This window comes from Diceros bicornis, chromosome 8 (assembly GCF_020826845.1).
Source record: "Diceros bicornis minor isolate mBicDic1 chromosome 8, mDicBic1.mat.cur, whole genome shotgun sequence".
NCBI lineage: Eukaryota > Metazoa > Chordata > Mammalia > Perissodactyla > Rhinocerotidae > Diceros > Diceros bicornis.
In genome coordinates this window covers 53,891,441-53,913,819 of record NC_080747.1, presented here as the reverse complement: position 1 = coordinate 53,913,819, position 22,379 = coordinate 53,891,441, and the positions used below count along the sequence as shown (strand labels likewise).

The following is a 22,379-nucleotide window of genomic DNA, read 5'->3' as shown; positions in this document are numbered from 1 at the left end:
TCTTGCTTCGATTTGAACTGGTTGCTTTCTAGATCCACCTCACAGAGGTTAACCTGGGTCAGAACAGGACTGCTTTAGTGTGTGAGAGCCATTGCTTCTTGCATCCCGTGTTTTCCTTAATATGGTGGGTTATGTCTTCAAGTACCTTCATTAAGAAAAAGTGCATGGGAGGTAAAATTTCTGAATTATTTCATGCTTAAAAAAATCCTTTATTCTATAGTCCACTCAATTGATAATTTGAATGTAAAACTTTAAATTGAAAATCATTTCCCCTCAGACCATCCAAGGCCTTGCTTCATTTTCATTATTCTATCACATGTGGCTTAGGAGTAATGGTGTTTCTTTCAGGTGATCTGTTCTTTCTCTAGAAGCTTTTGACTCTACTTTTTTAGTTTTCTGGAATTTCATAATGATGTATCTTGGTATTTTGTATTTTTTTCTTTCATTAATTTTTGTTGGGATATTATCATACTTTTAAACGTATGTAAAACATTTTAAAGAACAATTATACAATGAATATTTAAGACCCCACCACCCAATTTCAGAAATAGAATTTTACCAGTACCTCAGAAACCTCTAAATGTTCTTTTCTCTCTCTTCCTCAGAGGTAAAAACTATTTTGAATTTGGATTTAATCATTCCATAGATTTATCACCTATGTAGCTATCCTCAATTTGTATATTGTGCAATTTTTGTCTCTTTTGAACTTTATGTAAATGAAATCATATTATATCTTTCATTCTTTCACTCAACATTATGTTTTCAAGATTTTTCCATGTTGATGCATGTAACTATAGCTCATTTATTTTCACTTCTGTGTAGAATGCCCTAGAATAAATGCACTATTTATTAACTCATTTTATAGTTGACAAACATTTGCACTGTTTTCACTTTTTATAATTATGAACAATGCAGCTAATGAATACCCTTACGTGCCTCCCAGTTCACGTGCCAGAGGCTCTCTAGGTCATAAACCAAGCACAGGGCTTGCTGGGTCATAGGCTATGCTCAGACTCAACTTTAGCAGATTTTGACCAATGGTTTTCTAATGGGTTTTTAGACATTTGCACCCCTACCGGCAGGGAACGAGGGTTCACGTTACCCTCCCTCCTTATCAAAATTTTCTATAAATTGACTTTTGCCAAGCTGGTATGTGTGTATAATAGTAACTTATGGATTTCATTTGCGTTTCCCTGGTTATTAATAAGGTTCATCAATGGTTATCAACCATTTGTATTTTGTCCTTTATAAATACCTACTCATGATTTTTTTGCCCCATTTCTTATTGTACTTTTGTCTTTTTATAATTTATTCTTAGAAATGTATTTTTTTAGAAATGTATCCTCTGCCCATTTTATGTATTGAAAATATCTTTTTCCATTTTGTGGCTTGCCTTTTCATTCTCTTTATAACATATTTTATTGAACAGAGTTTATTCTGTTCTTTTATTATTAGTATGCTTTGTGTTTGTATAAGAAATTCTTTCTGATCCTGGTGTCATTGTCTTAAAAATATTATTTTTTCTCTTTTCATTTAAGTCTTTATTGCATATGGAATTGATATGTGCATATGTGTTTGATTTAGAGATTTAATTTCATTTTTTCCCCCATATGAGTAAGCATTTCTTTTAGCACCGCTAGTTGAATAGTCAATCTTTTTCTGATTGATCTGCCACGCCATCTCTGCCACAAATCAAGTTTCCATATACGAATTGGGATGTTGCTGGGCTCTCTAATCTGTCCAGAAATCTGAAATCAAAGTATTACCAGCCTTAGGAGGCTTTAGGGTAGAATCTTTTACCTCTTCCAGCTTCTGGTGGCTTTAGGCGTTCCTTGACATGTGGCTACATAATTCCAATCTCTGTCTCCATCTTCACTCACCTTCTCCTCTGGGTCTCCGTATTTCTCTACTCTGATAAGGGCACTAATCATTGGATTCAGGGTGTTCCTGGATAATCCACAATGGTCTCATCTTGAGATCCTTAACTTAATTATATCTGCAAAGATCCTTTGCCAAATAAGGGCACATGCACATGTTCCCAGAGTTAGATGTATCTTTTTGAGGGGCCACTATTCAACTCATACCTCTGGAATTATTGTCATCTTCTTCAGGTATATCTGGGTTATTCTTGACCCTTTCCTTTTCCATATCAAGTAACACACACACACACACACACACACACAAACACACACCTTCATATTGGGATTTTTGACTTAACTTCCTTCAAATCTAGAGGTCTAGAGTAATAATTGATGCCATTTCTTTAAACTTATTTACTGTATTTCAATAAAGCTTTAAAATGTTTTTCTTAAAAGTCTTTTTAATCTTTAGTTAGATTTAATCCTAGATGCTAGTTTTTTGGTCATTGTGAACTAATATCTCTTTTAAGTACTTTTGTTTAACTGGTTTTTACTGGTGTATAGAAACGTGGCTAGCTTTTGTAATCTCTCTTTTTTATCCCCTCTTCTTTTTTGTATTTGGTATTTCCAAGTGCTGAGTCTCTCCTGGAGTTTTTAGAGCAGTTGGACTCTCTTCTTGGCTGAGTTCCCTTGATCTATATTCTGGTCCAGTGGCTCTCAATTGGGGGCAATTTTGTCTCACAAAAGATGTTTGGCAATTCCTGGAGATATTTTTTGGTTGTCACACTGGGAGGAGGAGTGCTACTGACATCCAGTTTCTAGAGGTCAGGAATGCCGCCAAACACCCTACAGTTCACAGAGTAGCTCCCCGCAACAAAGAATTATCTGGCCCAAAATGTCAATAGTGCTGAGGGTAAGAATCCTATTCTAGTCTGTGGCTTCCCCCACCTTACTTTACCAGTTATTTTTCCTTCATTTGCTGAAATGACTCTCTCATCTACTAAAGAAATCTCTTTGATTGTTGTCAGTGTTATGGATTTATCCCTATTTTTACAATTTTAATGGTGTCTTCAAAAAGGAGAAGACATATGGTCAGTCTGCCATCTTGAATGAAAATCTCCTTATTTACATGCAAAGTTTACCATTTCAAAGCCTAGTTTTTAGAATCAATCCTTCTATGACAATACTTCTATATCCTTGAATATTTTATTTCCTTTTCTCTTTACCATTTCTCATTCTACTTCAATTTTTTCAAAAGACAATAAAAACAATTAAGATGTTTATGCAATGTGGATTTGTGCATAATAAGCAAGTCAGAGTTTTCTGGTTGGTTCCAATATCTTTTATAATGACAACAATTTATTGGCCTGTTATCTTTTATCACCAGAGGCTATTAAGCTAGTACATTCTCAGAAACGTAGAAAGTTTCTCTTATAATGTTTCAGTTGTAACTGCTGTTTTCTCTTTCTCTTTCACTTTCCTTTTATTCAGCCAGTTTCCTTACTTTTTAAAAAATTCCTTCCACTCGTTCCAAACTTCCTTCAGTGTCTCTCCAAACAAATGAGGTTTTGGCTTTCATGATTATGGAAGACGATGATGAAAATGCATAGGCTATGATTCATTCACCCATTAAGCCATCAATGCATCAATTAATTTGTTCATGTATTTGTTCATGTATTTTTTCAATGAATACTTAGTGTCTTCCATACTCCAGGATTCTGTCAAATGCTGGGCATAATAGAAAGTGGGATATTTTTTATTGGTGGTCAAAAGAGATGGTAAATAAGCATTATATCCACGTTTAATAATTTATTAATATTTTAAATTATTACTAGTTTAAATCACAGTTCTTCAGTAAATTTTTTAAACCACTTTATAGAGTTATGATTAGTACACAAAAAGCTGTACATATTTAACGTACACAACTCGATGAGTTTGGGGATAAGTACACACCTGTGAAACCATCATCACCATTAAGGCCATAAACATATCCATCACCTCCCAAAGTTTTCTCCTGCCTTCATTATTATCATTAATATTTTGTGTGTGTGTGTGTGGGAGGAACACTTAACATAAGAGCTACATTCTTAGCACATTTTAGGTATACAATACAATATTGTTAGCTACGAATCCTTTGCCTCTAGCACTATGTTGTATAGTAGGTCTCCAGAACTCATTTATCTTGCAAAACTAAAACTCTGTACCCTCTGACCATCATCTTCCCATTTCCCCCACCCACCAGGCTATGGCAACCACCATTCTACTCTCTGCTTCCATGAGTTTGACTATTTTAGATTCCATATATGAGTGAGATTATATAGTATTGTCTTTCTGTGTCTGGCTTATTTCACTTGACATAAAGTTCTCCAGATCTAACCATGTTGCCACAAATGGCAGGATTTCCTTCTTTTTTAAAGCTGAATAATATTTCATTATACGTATATACCACATTTCTTTATCTATTCATCTATCAATGAACATTTAGGTTGTTTCCATATCTTGCCTATTATGAATAATGCTACAATCAACATGTGAGTACAGGTATCTCTTAGAGATCCTGATTTAAATTTCTTTGGATAAATACTCAAAAGTGAGATTGCTGGATCATATAGTAGTTCTATTTTTCATTTTTGAGGAACTTACATACTGTTTTCTATAATGGCTATACCAATTTACATTCCCACCAACAGTGTACCAGGGTTCTCTTTTTCCCACACTCTCGCCAACACTTATTATCTTTTGGAGTTTTTTTATAATAGCCATTTTAACAGGTATGAGGTGATATCTCATTGTGGTTTTGATTTGCATTTTCCTGATGGTTAAGTGGTATTGAGCACCTTTTCATATACCTGTTGACAATTTTTATGTCTTCTGTGGAGAAATATCTATTGAGGTCCTTTGCCCATTTTTAAATCAGGTTATTTGTTTTTTGCTATTGAATTGCATGCATTGCTTCTATATTTTGTATATTAACCCCTAGTAAGCTATATGATTCGCAAGTATTTCCTCCCATTCCATAAGTTGCTTTTTCATTTTGTTGATGTTTTCCATTGCTGTGCAGAAGCTTTTTAGTTTGATGTAATCCCACTTGTTTATTTATTATTTTTTTGCTTCTGCTTTTGGTGACATATCCAAAAAAGCATTACCAAGACCAATGTCAAGGTGCTTTTTCCCTGTTTTCTTCCAGGAATTTCACAGTTTCAGATCTTAAATTTAAGTCTTTCATCCATTTTGAGTTGATTTTGTATACGGAATGAGATGAGGGTCCAATTTCATTCTTCTGCCTGTGGAAAACCAGTTTTCCCAAGACCATTGTTGAAGAGATTATCATTTTCCCATTTTGTATTTTTGATGCCCTTGTTGAAGATCAGTTGACTGTATATCTATGGGTTTATTTCTAGGCACTCTATTCTATTCCATTGGTCGCTATATCTATTTTTATGCCAGTATCATACTGTTTTGGTTACTATAACTTTGTAATTTACTTTAAAATCAGGAAGTGTTAGGCTACCAGCTTTGTACTTTTCACTCAAGATTGTTTTGGCTATTCAGGATTTTTTGTGGTTCAATACGAATTTTAGGATTGTTTTTTTATCTGCGAAAAATGCAATTGGAATTTTAATAGGGATTGTATTGAATCCATAGATTGCTTTGAGTAGTATGGATGTTTTAACAATATTAATTCTTCCGATCCATGAATACAGGCTAGTTTTCCATTTATTTGTGTCTTCTTCAACTTCTTTCATCAGTGTTTTATAGTTTTCAGTGTACAGATCTTTCACCTCCTTGGTTAAACTTATTCATAAGTATTTTATTCTTTTTGATGCTTTGGAAATGGGATTATTTTCTTAATTTCTTTTTCAGATAGTTCATTGTTAGTGTACAGAAATGTGACTGATTTTAGTATTTTGAGTTGTATCCTGCAACTTTACTGAATTCATTTATTAGTTCTAAAAGTTTTTTGGTGAAACCTTTAGGATTTTCTACATACAAGATCATGTCATCTGTGAAGAGAGAGAATTTTACTTTTTTCTTTCTGATTGGGATGGCTTTTTTTTTTGCTTGCTTGACTGCTCTGACTAGGACTTTCAGCATTGTGTTGAATAGAAGTAGTGAGAGTGGGCATCCTTGTCTTGTTTCTGATAAGGGGAAAAGCTTTCAGCTTTTCACCAATGACTATGATGTCAGCTGTGGGCTTGTCATATGTGGCTTTTATTATATTGAGGTGTTTTGCTTCTATGCCTAATTTGTTGAGCGTTTTTATCATGAAAGGATGTTGAATTTTGTCAAATGAATTTCTGCATCTATTGAGATGATTATATGATTTTTATCCTTCATTCTGATAACGTAATGTATCACATTTACCAATTTGCTTATGTTGACCATATTTGCATTCCAGGGATAAATCCCACTTGATCATGGTGTATGATTCTTTCATGTGCTGTTGAATTCGGTTTGCTAGTATTTTCTTTAGGATTTTTGCATCTATGTTCATCAAGGATATTGGCCTGTAGTTTTCTTTTCTTGTAGTCTTCTTCTCTGGCTTGGGTATCAGGGTAATGTTGGCCTCATAAAATAAGTTTGACAATATTCCCTCTTCTTCAATTTTTTGGCAGAGTTTGAGAAAGATAAGTGCTAACTCTTCCCCAAATGTTCAGTAGAGTTTACCAGTGAAGTCATCCAGTCTTGGACTTTTATTTGTTGGAAGATTATTGATTACTGATTCAATCTCCTTTCTGCTATTAGTCTGTTAAGATTTCCTATTTCCTCATGACTCAGTTTTGGTAGGTTGCATGTTTCTAGGAATTTATCTGTTTCTTCTAGGTTATCCAATTGTTGGCATATAATTGTTCATAGTAGTCTCTTATGATCCTTTGTATTTCTGTGGTATCAGTTGTAATATCTCCTCTTTCATTTCTGGTTTTATTTATTTGAGTCTTTTTTCTTTTTTTAAGTTAGTCTAGCTAAAGGTTTGTCAATTTTGTTTACCTTTTCAACAAAACTAACTTTTAGTTTTATTGATCTTTTGTATTGGTTTTCTAGTCTCTATTTCATTTATTTCTGCTCCAATCTCTGTTATTTCCTTCCTTCTGCTAACTTTGGGCTTAGTTTGTTTTTCTTTTTCTAGTTCCTTGAGGTATAAAGATAGGTTGTTTATTTTAGATCTTTCTTTTTTATTAATGTAGGTGTTTATCACTATAAACTTACCTCTTAGAACTGCTTTTTCTGCATCCCTTAGGTTTTGGTATGTTGTATTTCCAAATTTATCCACCTGAAGATTTTTTTATTTCTCTTTTGATTTCTTCTTTGAACCATTGGTTGTTCAGGAATGTATTGTTTTGTTTCCACACGTTTATGAATTTTCCAGTTTTCCTTCTATTATTGATTTCTAGTTTCATACCATCATAGTCAGAAAAGATACTTAATATGATGTCAGTCTTCTTAAAATTGTTAAGACTGTTTTGCATTCTAATATATGGTCTGTTCTAGAGAACCTTCTGTACACCCTTGAGAAGAATGGGTATTCTGCTGCTATTGGATGAAATGTTCTGTATACGTCTATTAGGCCCATTTGGTCTATAGTGTTGTTCGATTCCACTGTTTTCCTTTTGATTTTCTGTCTGGATGATCTATTCATTGTTGAAAATGGGGTATTGAAATTCTCTGCTATTATTACATTGCTGTTTATTTCTACCTACATTTCTGTTAATATTTGTTTTATATATTTAGGTCCTCTGATTTGGGGTTCAACAAACATTTTTTAAGATATTCATTGTCTCTAATGTCCTTCTCTGACCCAAAGCCGGTCTGAAATCCCAGAGCCAAATGTGTGGTGGAGTTTTCCATGGAACTGTTTTGTTTAAAAACTGAATTTATAGTTTGAATGTACCCCATTGTTACTGGCAGAATTAAAAATAACTAATATAGTAATTAAAACAATATAATAATTGTTCTCATACTGGGAATTTCAAGTTTGATTATGTTAAAATTAATAAGTGAAGTATGACTTGTTTTGGTTTGTTTTTGAGGAAGATTGGCCCTGAGCTAACATCCATTGCCAATCGTCCTCCTTTTTTCCTTTTTTCTCCCCAAAGCCTCAGTAGATAGGTATATGTCATAGTTGTACATCTTTCTAGTTTCTCTATGTGGGATGCCACCTCAGCATGGCTTTTTGATGAGCGGTGCATAGGTCCGTGCCCAGGATCCAAACCAGCGAACCCCGGGCCACCGAGGCGGAACACGTGAACTTAACTACTATGCCACTGGGCCAGCACTGAAGTATGACTTTTTAATTCAATGTAGTACAAAAAGGAATGACTGAGTACCTATTCTAGGACTACCATGAGCTAGATATCATTCTGACACAGACTGATCTCCACTTTCCCCTTGAGAACATCCTGGTAGAATTCCACACCTCGGGGCTAGTCTTCTAAAACCTTTGGTTTATATAAAAATAAATATAAATAGAAGTTATGATATTTTCCACACCCTCTATGCTATATTGGCTTCACTTTGGAAATCAGTTCCCAGAATAATCCAAAAAGATAATACTATAAATGATATGACAGTTATTATTGTTGGATAGGAAGATGATTTCCAAAATAAAGACTGGGAAATTCCCATGACTCCCACCACTATGCAGATTTTTAGTATCGAAGGGCTACAGATGTTGGCTCTATACCTTTCTAACCTTATGTCTCAATAATAGCTTCCCACCACATCCCTCTTTATTGTGCTCCTTATGTTTTAAAACTACAACAACTAAGTTTGAGGGACTATCTTTAAAAAGTTTCTTTCTTTCGATCTTTTTTTCAATTTCAAGAAAGTAACACTTGCAATACAAAAACACCTTTGTAGACACAAAATATGTGTCTAAAACACACTTTTACATTTAAGTTTATTCAATCTTTTCCTGGTTACAAGCTAAAAACCTCATCGGAAAATTGGAGATGTGTGGTCACTGATCTTCCAAAGAATGGACACATTGAAAGAGATGTGTAGCAAAGCATTCTCTAGCTCCAATTAATTTATCCCTGTATAGATTGGATCCCAAGATGCAGAGTGTTCTTGATACCCAGCAAGGGCTCCATCTGCTCGCTGAAAAATAAAAGACCAAGCAGGTGGTGGTAGAGAAAGAACTTGAATAAGCGATAAGCTAGTATACGGGAAGATGGTGGACTATCATCCTAAAAAAACATCTTAAAGGGAACTGATTTGGAAGTGACTTATATAAGCCAAATGGGGTTGGGGGGATCAGAAATGTCAGGTGATGGATGACCGCAGAATGTTGGGCGCTTCTCCACAGCAGATCTGCTGAATGCAACATTCCTGAGGAATCTAAGAAAACCTCAGTTACTTCTTTATCTGAGACAGAAAGAACAGTTTGGGCACAGGGACATAAACCTGCTAACAAGTTATTTTTTCTACCAGTTACCGATTAGTTTTCCTACATGCAGTCCTAAGCATTTTTCCAAAGCACATTGTGAGAATAGGACAGGGAGGGGAGAATGTGGCCTTGGGGGCTGAAGTTCTAAGAGTCCTCTGCGCAGGTGTGACTGTCTTTCATGTTTCTTATGATGTGTGAAGCTTACAATTGGTCGTTTTAGCTTCTCAATGCCCCTGCATGATGCTTAGCCAGGCAGGTGGAAGGCTGTCGGCAAGTTACTCTCTTATGATTATGAGCGGTCCCCCTGCTGTTCTTCAAGGCAAGCTCAGAAACTTTGGTTACTTTGTTTCCCATGTTAACCTTGTGGATACAGGCACAGTTTCACCCTAATCCAGGAAACTTGAACTCCTTTGTCCTCAGTTTCATTCTTGGTTAAGTGATTTATTAACCAAAAGCTTTTGGGAAAAACTTATAAGGAAGTGAGAGCAACAGGACAGGTCAGAGGAAAAAGCTAGACAAAGATTTGGTTTCAGAAGTGCTGCCTCAGCCTGATTTGTCTGGAAAATGTGGAGCCTAAATTACATCACAGAGGTGGTTCTGCCCAGAGGTAAGAGGGCTGGGCTGTTTGTGTTATACCAACAAGGACTTCCCAGGGAAGGTGGAGCATAAGTGCCCAGACATCGCTGGGAAGGGTGCTCAGGTCAAACAAGGACAGACCTCTGGAGAAGTGTAGGTATGAGCTGTTCTAATCAAGACATATAGAAGCTGGAGGATGGGCACACCTGTCTGGCAAAAGCACTTTGGGTAGGGAACAAATATGTGCGACAATTCCTCTTTCATCACAATTAATCATTTAAGTAAATTCAGCTTCTTAAGAAATTTTTTAAGAAAGAAGAAAAATTTTCTTGTTTATGATTATAGACAGTAAAATTCCCGTTGGCCTAAGCCTCCAGATCATCCAAGGCATGATCTTGATTTTGCTTCTCTTTTTTCTGTGGCTCTGTGAATTATCTCATTCTTTCCCATAATACATAGGGCACCTTTGGAAGAAAATAACAGAAACCCAATTAACAAGCCAAAGGGAAGAAAAGAGAAAGAGGGAGGGGAAAGGAAGAGAGAGGAGGGGGAAGGAGAAAGGGAGGGGAAGAGAAGGGAAAGAAAAAGAGGAAGGAAGGAAGAAAGAAAAGACAAGACTGTTGGGAAAATCTAGAGATTCATCTGGCTTCAGGTATAGCTGGATGCAGAGGCTCATACAATGTCTTCAGGCTTTTAACTTTTCTTTTTATTTATTGTTCATGTGGCAGATAAGATAGCTGATAGCTAATAGCTACTCTGTATTCTCATTTTCCCAGGTTATTAACTGAAGCAAGAAAAGACAATTTTCCATAATAGACCTTGGAGGAAAGTTTGAAGAATGAATCTAGTTGGCCAAATTTGGAACATCTGCCCATACCTACACTGATCACTTTGACTAAGAGAATAAAACTGTGCCACACTCATGGGAGATGGGAGAAGGGGCAAGTTTAGTTCCATTTGAACCATACAGAATGAGTTCTCTATGGGAAAGAGAGTTTCTCAACAGAAAAGAGGGAAAGTACTGATGGAGATACAATAGCTCTAATCCCAAAATTTAACCTCTAACCCAGATTTCTCTGAACCCCAGACTTTTGTACCTTCCACAGTCGACTTGACATTTCCACTTGGATCTCTCACAGGCATCTCAGAGTTATTATATCTAAATCCAGTTCTTGAAAGTTGCTCCCTCTCCCATTCTTTCATTCCTATTATTTTCCACCCAACAAACGACATCACTGTCCATCTAGTTGTTAGAATACCTACATTTCCCTTATTCTTATGTCTAATCCATTTAGAAGTCCTGCCTCTATTTCTATTCGCTGTCTCCATCCTACACCTAGCTCATATGTTCCCTCATATAAGCAGCTCACAGTCATCATTGCTTCCACTTCAGGATCCCTCTAATATCTTGTCTACATAGCCACCAGAACGATCTTTTAAAAACACGTTATGTTATTCTTCTGGTTAAAACTTCATAAGTGGCTTCCAAATGAACTTAGAATAAAATCCAACCTCCTCACAGAGGCTTCCAAGGACCTGAATGCTTTGGCTCCGACTATTCCTATTCCTCCAGCTTCTACACTCTCCTCCTTTCTCACTGCTCTCTACCCATATTGGCCTTCTTTTGGGTTCTCTGCACATTCTGTTCCTTCTACCTGGAAGATTGCCCCATCCCTGCTCTTTGGGTTGCTTACTCATTCTGATCCTTCAGATATCACTTAAATGTCACCTCCAAGGAGAACCCTTCCTGATTATAGACCCCCAGCCATTATCCTATATTACTTTACTATACTAGTTGCCTTCTGTAATTAATTTCTTCTTGTTTATTACTGTCTATCTTTCTATTCTATGAGTCCAGAGATCACAACTTTTTGTTCACTACTCTTTATCTAGTGTTGTCACAGTGCCTGAAATATGGGACACTCCTAATCAATTGTGTTGAATGAATAAATAAAGAATAAAAAGGGAAGGACACAAGGTGTAGTGAAAGAGTCATGAAGAGATGCAAAAGCCAGCATTTTTTTCTTCACACTGTTGTTTAAGATTAACCACAGCTGGAGAATCAAGCAATCAATGAAAACATTATTGTGCATCTACTTTGTGCAAGTCTGCGAAGAATACCAAGGAAGGGACTGTACTATACAGTCCTTTCCTTATTAGAGTTTATAATATGGTTTATGTATGGAAGTTTTGCATGGAAAATGATACAAACTGAAAATTTACATAACAATATGAGAGCTAACAAGACGATGTAACAATATGAGAGCTGCCCCAGTGAAGAATATAATTATCTCTAACGATCAGTATTTTAGGAGTTTAGAGAAAGGAAAAATCCCTTCCAACTAGCAGGAAGCTTTCTTGGAGAGGAAAGGGAAAACTGATCTGTTTTGTTGGTGTATCTGCCCTCTGCTGGTACGTATTCCACTGACAGCAGCAGGAAATCTGCAGAACTTGCCTGACATATTTTCATAAGTGGACCTGGAAAGGGATTCCCCCAGCTGGCATCCAGTAACTACTGATCTTCCATGAGGACTTAATCTGCATGCATTTCCCAGCCAGAGGGAAGGCACAAACTCAGGCTTGCCAAAGACAGTAACTGGGTGTGCAATTAGTCAGAGCCACATGTATTGTTTCAAACATGTTATTTTATTTTTTAACATTGGGGTTCAAACCAATGAGTATAATTGATATCTGATTTTAAGGTGAATTTTTCTTTTTCCATTTTACCATGAGCTTAGACATTATCTTGTTTTAAATGGAATAGTCTCTAGTAAAATGATCTGTTCTTAGGTTTGGACCATAAAAGGGAAGGATACAATTAATTTTTGTAATTTGGACCTAATATAATGTTACTGAGTTCCCAGTAGAAAAATATAAACATTTATCAAACTTCTCCAGAAACTGGTTACAGCAGTGATTAGGTGTCTGAAGAGGAACAGTTCCCTTAGCCCTGTTAAACTCAGAAGCAGAAAAAAAGCAACCTCCCAAGAGGTTATCTTTTATGAGGCTTAGATTCAGGGAATAAAAGATGTGTTTGAGGACTTCTTTAAGGGTTTTCTGCTCCAGGACCTCTCTACCTCTACCAATCTGAACATCTGCTGTCAAGTGTATAAGGAACTCAGGGCTGTCAATGTCACTTAATGTACTTAAGAACACAAGATCTAGAAACAGATTTCTTGGGTTCATATGCAGAACCACCACTTCCTATGCCACCTTTGACAAGTTTACTTAAGTGTCTTGAGCTTCAGTTTCTTCATGTATAAAATGGGGCTGATGAGAATAAAGAAAATACTTTCCTCATAAAGTGGTGTGAAGTTTAAACAAAGGAATCAGTCCAATGCCTGCCATGTAGCGTGGACTTAATACATGTAAGCTATTATTAGTGGTCACACCAATACTGTACTATACCAGAATCTACTCATTTTTGTAAATAGAGGTTGACTCCTCAGGGACCATGGTCTTGTTAATATCACATTTTAGTTTGAATAGGTTCTTGGTACTTTCTTATACTCTGATAGGGCAGAATCTTGATCCTTTCCCATAGAGCCATTATGTACACAGTTCATAATTTCAGAAGAAATTAATTTTAATTTAATTAATTTTTAAGATGCCGGAGACCTTAAAATCAGATTTTCCCCCTGTTCCTTGGGAGACAGAAATAAAATGAGCTCAGAGAAGCTTAGTGAAATCATAAGTGACATAACTCAGAACTGATCCAAATTCCTGGAATGACCATCCGTGGGGCAGTCCCTACTGGGGTCTCCTGGGTCCACCTAGCTTTAGATTCCCACAGATTTCTACTTACCATTGGCAACATGATTTGTAGATAAAACAAAACCATATATTATTATCTTCTTCCCTTTACCATATTATTGATTCTTAATTCATTTACTCATTTATTCCTTCATGGATTTATCCATCAAACATGCATTGAGTGTTTACTGTAGGCCAGGCAATGTGCCAAACACTGAAGATACAAAGATGGATCAGACATACTCCTTGCTGTCACACAGCTCACAGTTGAGAGTGGGAAAGACAACTGTAAACCGGTGTGATAATTGCTATAATAGAATCATGTGCAAGATGATGTGGTGGCCCAAATAAAGAAGTGTTCAACTTTGTTTGAGGAGAGCAAGTCAAAGATAACTTAGTTGTCACTGGGGTTTCTGAACAAAAGCAGAATTGCCATTGACGAAGTTTGCCTGAGAAAAAAAGTGTATTGTAGGCAGAGAGAAAAGCATGTGCAAAATCATAGAGGTGTGAACCAGTCTAGGTGGGATTAGGAAAGAGCAAGTAATTCAGTAGATAAGGTAATAGATATTGAAGGTAGGGGTGGGGCAAGGGCCAATGAAGGGATAAGATTGGGGAACTCACATCGAGGGAGACATTGGAGTTGAAGCAGGAGTATAACATATTCAGACTTGTACTTTAGAGACAACGTCCTGGCTGCTAGCACTGTAGGCGAACAACTAGGGCGAGGAAAGATAGATTATAACCACATAAACTTGCCAGTGAGGGGACTGCTGCAAAGGCCCAGGCACAAGTTTCCAAGGAGCTGATTTTAGATCGTATCAGTGGGATTGAAAGAAGGGAGGTAGAGTCAATATTTAGGAGGTAAAATCTACTAAGCATTGTTACTAGTTGAGAGGAGTCAGGGAGAGGGAGGAATCTTGTGGGAGGGAGGCAATATTCCCCTTCCTAGAGGATGTAGTAATTGGGGGGAAAGATTTGGCGTGGAAGTGGGCCTTACGTAAACTTACGTGGACCCACAATTTCTGACTTCTGACTCTCAGTCCAGGGCTTTTCTGTCTCTAAGGCAGGGCCTCAACAGTCTTTTGAGAATCAGGTCCCTGTAGGAAATCAGCTCACTGAACATTCAAAATCCTTTAATGGTTCAGACTGGAAAAGCTGAGTAATAAAATGCTGACAGTGTGGAGTGTGGTGAAACTTATTCCCAAACTAGTACCGGTTGTAAAAGCCTGCCTGCCACACAGAGATGACTAACAAATGAGGGTGTTAGAGTCAGACAACACATGTTGTTACATATTATGTCAAATGCTCTACTAATGGGATCATTGAAGAAATCAACAAATTGATATCAATAGTGGCCTAGATGCCACGTTCGAAAATAAGGCAAACTTAGGGTAGGATTTCTTAAAAGTGAGGATGCTGCCTTAAAACATAGCATAGATGCTTTAATTCATTTGACAATAATCAAAATGAACATTATCAATAGTTTACAATATGTCAGGCAAGGTGTCAAATGTGTGATACATTATTTCATTTAATCTTCAAAACAACTTTGTGAGACAGATATTGTATTATCCCATTTTACAGAGGCTTAGCAAAATTGAACAATTTTGTTAAAGTTGTTCAGTTCTACAAGGATAAAAACCTAGTTTAGTCTTACCACTGCAAATAACCCCTTCACATGTCTGGGAATAAACCAAAATCCTTGTCTTGGCCTCAAGTGTCTAGATAAAACTAGGAGTAACATTTTTCTTAAGACTAATACTTACTTTTTAAAATTTTTCTAATCAGATATCTAGGATATTTCAACATTCTTCTGGAAGGGGTCGGTTTATCAAATCTCATGTTACCAAATTAAGGTACGTAAACTTGGTTAGCAACTTTATACCAGTACTGTTGGCAAGCGTTTGATCAACACAATCACTCAGCTCCCCTGAGCAAATCTTTGCAGGAAGATAAAGACTTCATAAATCCTGAGCAGCTCAGCTTATACTGCCTAGCCATTTCCCAGTCACAATAGAAAGCTGTAAAGTGCTCTGTGACAAGACACAATGTCAGTTACTAGATTAAAAAAAAGGGGGTACAGGAAGAGAACTGATCGTGCTACTGACACATCCTGCTCCTTGAGCTAGGGGCTAAGTAGAACTTAGGCCAGTTCTTTGCAATTGTCCTCACTTTAAGCCTATCCTACAATCAGACTATGACTGTCTACAATAAGGTCTTCCTTTAATGCCATTGCATTTTTACTATTATTTCTAATGCCTTTTCATTTTTATGCTCTGATGAAAGACAATATACATAAATTGAACATGTACTTGCTATTCAGAGACTAAAATAAATTACTAGAATCCATCCTGGATATGCTTTTTATAGAATGTCTGAAAGGGTTGGCATTTACTGGAATAATATATCTTGTTTTCTACCTATTTTCATAAAAGTTTTTAAATTTTTTCCATGGATATCAATCAATATACAAATATACACATGCATATTTGTAATACTTATCTGTTTCACTTTTTGATGGTAAACATGCATATGGTTAAGAAGCCCATGACTTTTCTTTCCCTCTCCTCCTCCCTACTTTCATTCCTTCCTTACTTTCCTCCCTTCCTTCCTCCCTCTCTTCATTCCTTCCTTCCTTTCTTCCTTCTTTCTTTCTTTATATATTTCAAATTAAATCCATTCTCAAAAGGCAACTAAAGGCTTTCTAGACTTACACGTTAGAAATAAATTTATATATTTGAACCGCTTATCAAATGATTTCCTAATCATCCATTTATCAAACACATTAACTAACCACCAAACTCCGAAGTATCAATGGCTTAATACAAAAAAGTTTTCTTTCATTTCCATGGTACAGACTAAAGAGTCAGAAGTGGCAATAGGGGGTATGGGTGCTGGTGGGGATTGTGGAATTGCCCACTGGATCTTCTGCATCCGGTTGGTGAATAAGGGAAGAGTGAAAGCACGGAGGATGGTGTGGGCAGTGTTCAGGGGCCAGGCCTGGAAGTGGGGTACATCATTTCTGTCCACATTCCGTTGTCCAGAATTCACTAGAGAGTTCCGATAAACTGCAAGGCAGGCTAGAGAAGGAAATCTAGCTCTGTGCTCAGGAGGCAAAGGCAACTGGGTTTGGTGAACACGAAGCACTGTCTCTGCCACACTATTACTGAAGAATAATGACACTGGTTACAACTTTGGCTCAGAATGCCTGAAAAAGCAAATCGTTTAAGTGCATGTAAAGTGTGATTTCAAGGACATCTCCTCCTCTCACAATCTCCTCTAGACTATGAGCTAAGTAAGTCAAGAGAACAATTTTTTTCAGCTGTCTCTTAGCCAGTATCTCTAGAGATAATTTAGAAATCTGATATACATATATGTCATCCATTATGTTTCTTTAAATTTAGTCTGAAACTTAATATGTAAAAATAGTTAATGATTAGAAAACTGGATTTATTATTATCTCTATTTATCTGCTTTTTGTTCTTCAGTCCAGATAAAAATGGTGTGAATGTTCTTATGGTGCTCATGTTTCGATACCCATCTACTGACAGTGCTGAGCGAATCAAGAAAAAGGTTGAAATGATTTTATATCAAAGTCTGAAGACAAAACAGTTGTCTTTGACTATAAACAAACCATCATTTACACTCACATGTAAGTTCTTTTACCATCTTTGTGGTTCCGTCCCCTCACGATCTTCTTTATTTTTCATAAAAATTTAGGTCAATGTATTCTATCACTTTAAGAATTCACCACTGATATATCAGTATGGAATAAAACTAAATTAATAACTCACTATAAGGCGAAGTTTAGTTTTATGAGTTTTTTTTCATATTTGATTTGGGCTTCTGCTATAGTTTCTACATTTTTTCCCATATATTATCACGTTGGCTCTTTTAAAAGGATAGGTATTATTTTCACCTTTTTAAGGAAGTTGAGACTCAAGGAAGATGTAAGACATGGGACTAACAAGCCTGGGGGTCAGAACAAAAGCACAGGTATTCTGACACCCAGAGGTCTTTACAGGTTAGTTCCAGGGGTTAGTTTCTGTAGTTTCAAAGAAACAGACATCTTTATGAGGTTTACTCCCATAGGAAGAAGCACTGACATGATCTGTGAAGAGGTTCTCTAGTTTATTTCCAATTTAAAACAATTTTTCATTCATCTCCTCTTTTATTCCTCACAAAACAAAGTCAGGAAAGTTGTCATTTTGTTTTCCCCTCAAAGTGGAAGACAGTGAAGTTCAAAAAGGTTATGAAACTAAAACTAAATTACCTCACAGCTAGTTGGAATGTAAGCTAAGAAGCATTTCTATTTTTCTATGCCAATCACATGCAATAAGTGTTCCAGCTCTGTTCACTGCTTCTGCTTAAGTATTTCCAAGCTCAGTTACTTCTGATTTAATACCAAAAAATAAGGCTTGCTCTTTGGACTTCAAGTCTTTTCCCCTTTCAGCAGCCATGAATTTAAGAAACAGATTGTCTTAAGTTAATTTCTATGTTGTTAGAAATCAGGAAAATTCTTTAAATACATTTTGAGATAGAATCCTCACACACAATAGTGACAACTTCTTCATGAAGTAATTAGAAATAAAAAAGAGTATGGTATCCAATAGCTAATCTATTATATTCCAAAGTAAAACATGATATTTTCCAGCACTCTATAAACAGCGATCAAAAATTAAATCTCATTTCCTGATAATATAATTTTCCCTAATGCGTGATCATATATGCTAAAGTAAAATAGCCATAAAAGAGATGTTAAAGTTGTAGATTTTACGTTTTTAAAAAATAATTGTTCAGCCTCTTGGTCATGTATACTTTTTATTATAAAAGTTGTTTTAATATCAAAATAACTATATTCTATGGCCGTGCTCCGTAACCAAAATTCTACTGCACATATTTCTTCTGCCACATACAAATCTCATTAAATAAAGAGAAGTGAAATGTCCAGCAAACTTCTAATAGGATTTGGGGCTCACGTCTCTCTTTTGGGAAAGTCAGTGTTCCTGAGCAAATCATTATATAATTCTCTATTTTCTTTCTTACCAATGAACAAAACAAAACAAACACCAAACCACCAAAAATCCAATGAAACTGAACTTAAACGAACAGTAAGATAAGTTTGAAGGGTAAAAGATGTCACAGAAGGGAGGCATAAAGTGGAAGGATAGATTGTGGTATGGATGGGGTCCCTGGACTGGCTATATGTGAGACAGCTTCTTGCCTCTCTTGCCTACTGCCTGAGCTGCAACCTTCTACCATATCCACCACGAGGGACAATCCTCAGTGAGAGAAGGCATCAACTTGCATTGACTGAATTCCTAACCTTGGTAGACAAGGGCCTGGAAATTGGGCTATGAGGCAGCTGTGATGTCTTAGATCCCTGAAGCTGCCCTTTCAATACAAGCTGCCAGGCGTATGCCTAAAGCACATAGGTTAGTACACCGGATACAGTGAACACCAATTGTGATGGGAATCGGAGATTGCTTCCTTGAGTTAAGGGGAGCTCCCAAAGAAAGCAATCAAGGACATTTATCCTTATCATTCTTTTCTAATTTCCTAACTTCTTTATCTGGTTTCTTAGCAAAAAAATCAGAAAATTAAAATTTAAAAAATTTTAAAATTTAAAGTAAAATTATGCTTTTTGGACCAAATCAGAGTAGACGGTTATTTGTATATTCTTGATTATGAAAAATCTCATGCTGTCTTGAAATATGGATGCTTTGAATAATAAGCATTTCTTATAGTGACCATTTGAACAACATCACATAAAAATAGAAACATATTTTTCTGCCAACTAATTCATGTTATGTTTATTCCAGCTATTGACAGCAAAAAGATGAGGAATCTTCTCAACAGCCGTAAGTTCATATCAAAGATAATGAGGAAAAGCCACAGAAATGTTAGAAGTAGAATTTACCAAGTTTTTTTTCTTTTATTATTGAGGTGTAATTGATATAACATTGTATTATTTTCAGGTGTAAACATAATGATTAGATATTTGTATATATTGAAAAATGATCACCACAATAACACCAAGCTTTTTTTGTTATTTTATGTTTTTGTAAACCAAACACTTAGTCTTTTATTATTGTTCATTAGTTTTAATATTTAAGACATTTAAATTTATAAATTTCCACCAAATACAATTTTAAGTTTTGTGTCTTATGGAATGTGGTAAAAAAGAATTATATAGTATTCTTAATATTATGACATATGTAACTATATTTCTAACATTTTATTTTAATATTTTCTTTAAATATGTCTCTTTTAAAATTCTCTCACAATTCAAGAGAGTGTTTTAAAGTGATAACTAGTTAGGCTTGCTCCTGTTAGAATTTCTCAGTTTTATTACATTTGTATTGAAATATCTGGCATGTACATTTTCTGCCCTCCTCCGCATAAGTATATATTTATGGCCTCTTGTGGATAAATACATGTCCATTAAAAATGTTGTAAGGACAGTAAAAAACAATAAATATTATCTACATGTAATGTTGCATTTAACATATTTCCAAATATTGTCAATACTCATGTATTTGTTCTTCTCATTTATATTTTCTGGCTTTTGGTAAATATTTTTCTTTCATTGTGTTCTGTCTCTGTCTATAATACACATTTTGTTCTGGTTTCTATCTTTCTGCTTGCCTTTATGCTTGTTAAATCCATATATGAACCTTTATTTTTTAGTTATCAAACTCAAGGATAAAGTAAGAACCATGCATAATGAACTTACATTCTAAATTCCTTTTCTTAACTTCAACTGATTTTCCAAACTTTGTTAAATAACTTCACAATTTTACTTATCACTTAATCTTTACATACTCTATCAATATTCTTTTTCAAAACATTATGTTCCATTTTATCCCCCTAGTTACAATTATTTACCCATTACTAAAGTCTCCTGTTAGACATTCTTGGGTCTTGATTTAGACTCACCTTTTTGCCTGCTAAATTGTATCTTCAAGTCATTTTTAAACAAGAAAATTAAACAAATGGTATATTTTCTGACTATTTGCATATGTAAGAATCTCTTTCCGTTTCCTTTATCTCAACGTTTTATAGGATAATTAGACCTAAACTTTCCCAAATAATTCTATACACATTATTCTGTTTTTTTCTAGTGTTTTTGATATAGAGAAGTGAAAGGCTGGTGCGATTTTTATTCTTATGTCGGTTTTCTTTTCTGTTCCTGGATGAATGTAGGTAATCTTTATCCTACAACATTTTTGCCAAAAGATCTAAATGTGGTAGTATTTTGCACTGAATTTTGACTAGGACGCTATGAATGTTTTCAATGTATACACTATTTTTTTCTCATTCTGGAATAATGTCCTTCCACTATAAATTTGATGATCGATTCTGTTCCAATTGTTCTTTTTTTTCTTCCTCAGGAACACAAATGATTTATTATTTGAATGTCCGTTTTCTCCCTCCATATCAATCATTATTTCTAGTTCCAGTTCAGGTTACTTTCCTCTGCATTCTGAAAGATTTTATCAAATCTATACTCCTGAAAACCACTTATCTCAGTTGTCTTGTGTTACTTTTTCTCTTTACTTCTTCCATGTGGATTTTATCTGTCATAACATTTGTGTGATTTCTTGAATTTGATTTAATTACAGATAGTTCTTTTGTTGGGTGTACTCTTGTCACAGTATAGTTTTTCCCTTATGGTTGGTTGGCAGATGCTTTTGTTATATTAAGGTCATGTTTTCTTCGATATCTTTGCTGGTACCAAGCACATGTCCTAAAATTTTTTGAAGAAAATCACTTTTAGAGATATGTCTGTCTTCTGAGTTTGTATATCATCTGATTTGGGGGTCCCTAACCATGCTGTATAGTTAGATGCAGGCTTCAGTTCTGTTCTTACAAGCAGAGTATATGAAAACTCCACAAACCGGGCCTCATACCACCAGCTCCAGCATTCACTAACGCTAGTGCTCTTCCCTTCTCTGTTTAAATTGCTCTTCGTGAGGTGTCCTAGTTCGTTCTTGGTGCTATAACAAAATTCTATAAATTGGGTAGTTTATAAACAGCAGAAATATATTGCTCACAGTTCTGGAGGCTAAAAGTCTGAGATCGGGGGCCAGCACGGTCTGGTGAGGGCCCTCTTCCCACTCACAGACTTCTTGTCGTCGCTTCACGTGGGGGAAGAGGGGAGAGGGCTCTCTCTGGAGACTCTTTTATAAGGCATTAATCCCATTCATAAGGGCTCCACCCTCATGACTTAAGCACCTCCCAAAGGCCCCATCTCCTAATACCATCACCTTTAAGAGTTAGGATTTCAACACATAAATTTTGGAGGTACAGACCATTGCACAAGGTAATTACATTTTCATAGAACTTCTCATCTTTCCTGTATTCCTAGATAGGATAATGTGCTGGAAATTGTGGCTTCTGAATAACACATAAAAAAAAAAACGGTTGATAGGTCACAGTGGGATGGTTCAAACTATAGTTTCTGCTTGGTTAGGGGCAGGTGCAGTTTAGCTTTATTTCCTGGGCTGGGGAATTGCAATAGTGTTGAGCCAGTGGCTTTGTCAAACTTACTGGCGGTTCTCCACACAGTTCTAGCTCACAGGATATAGCTTGGGTTGTCCAAGAAGCTGCTTTTCAAACCAACCCACCGAATATTGTAGTTACTGAAAATTTCTACCAGAATTTGTAATGTTTTCTTATCTTTCCTTAATTTTTTGTGATTTTGTTCCTTCTGCCTTCGAACGATACCATAGACTCAAATTTTTCATCTGCAATATGAGAATAATAACAACTAACATAGAGAGTTGTAAAAATTAGAGAAA

The 22,379-nt window shown here is 35.8% G+C and overlaps 1 protein-coding gene across 1 annotated transcript in view; it reads left to right on the top strand.

Moving 5' to 3' along the window:
- The window catches only part of LOC131409239 (transmembrane protease serine 11F), a 130,539-nt gene that overhangs the window by 96,098 nt on the left and 12,062 nt on the right, over nucleotides 1-22,379 (top strand). The window contains exons 4-6 of the mRNA XM_058546334.1: nucleotides 15,364-15,431; nucleotides 17,064-17,227; nucleotides 19,398-19,436. Of these exons, the coding sequence (XP_058402317.1) occupies nucleotides 15,364-15,431; nucleotides 17,064-17,227; nucleotides 19,398-19,436 (271 nt within the window). The remainder of the gene's footprint in view (nucleotides 1-15,363; nucleotides 15,432-17,063; nucleotides 17,228-19,397; nucleotides 19,437-22,379) is intronic.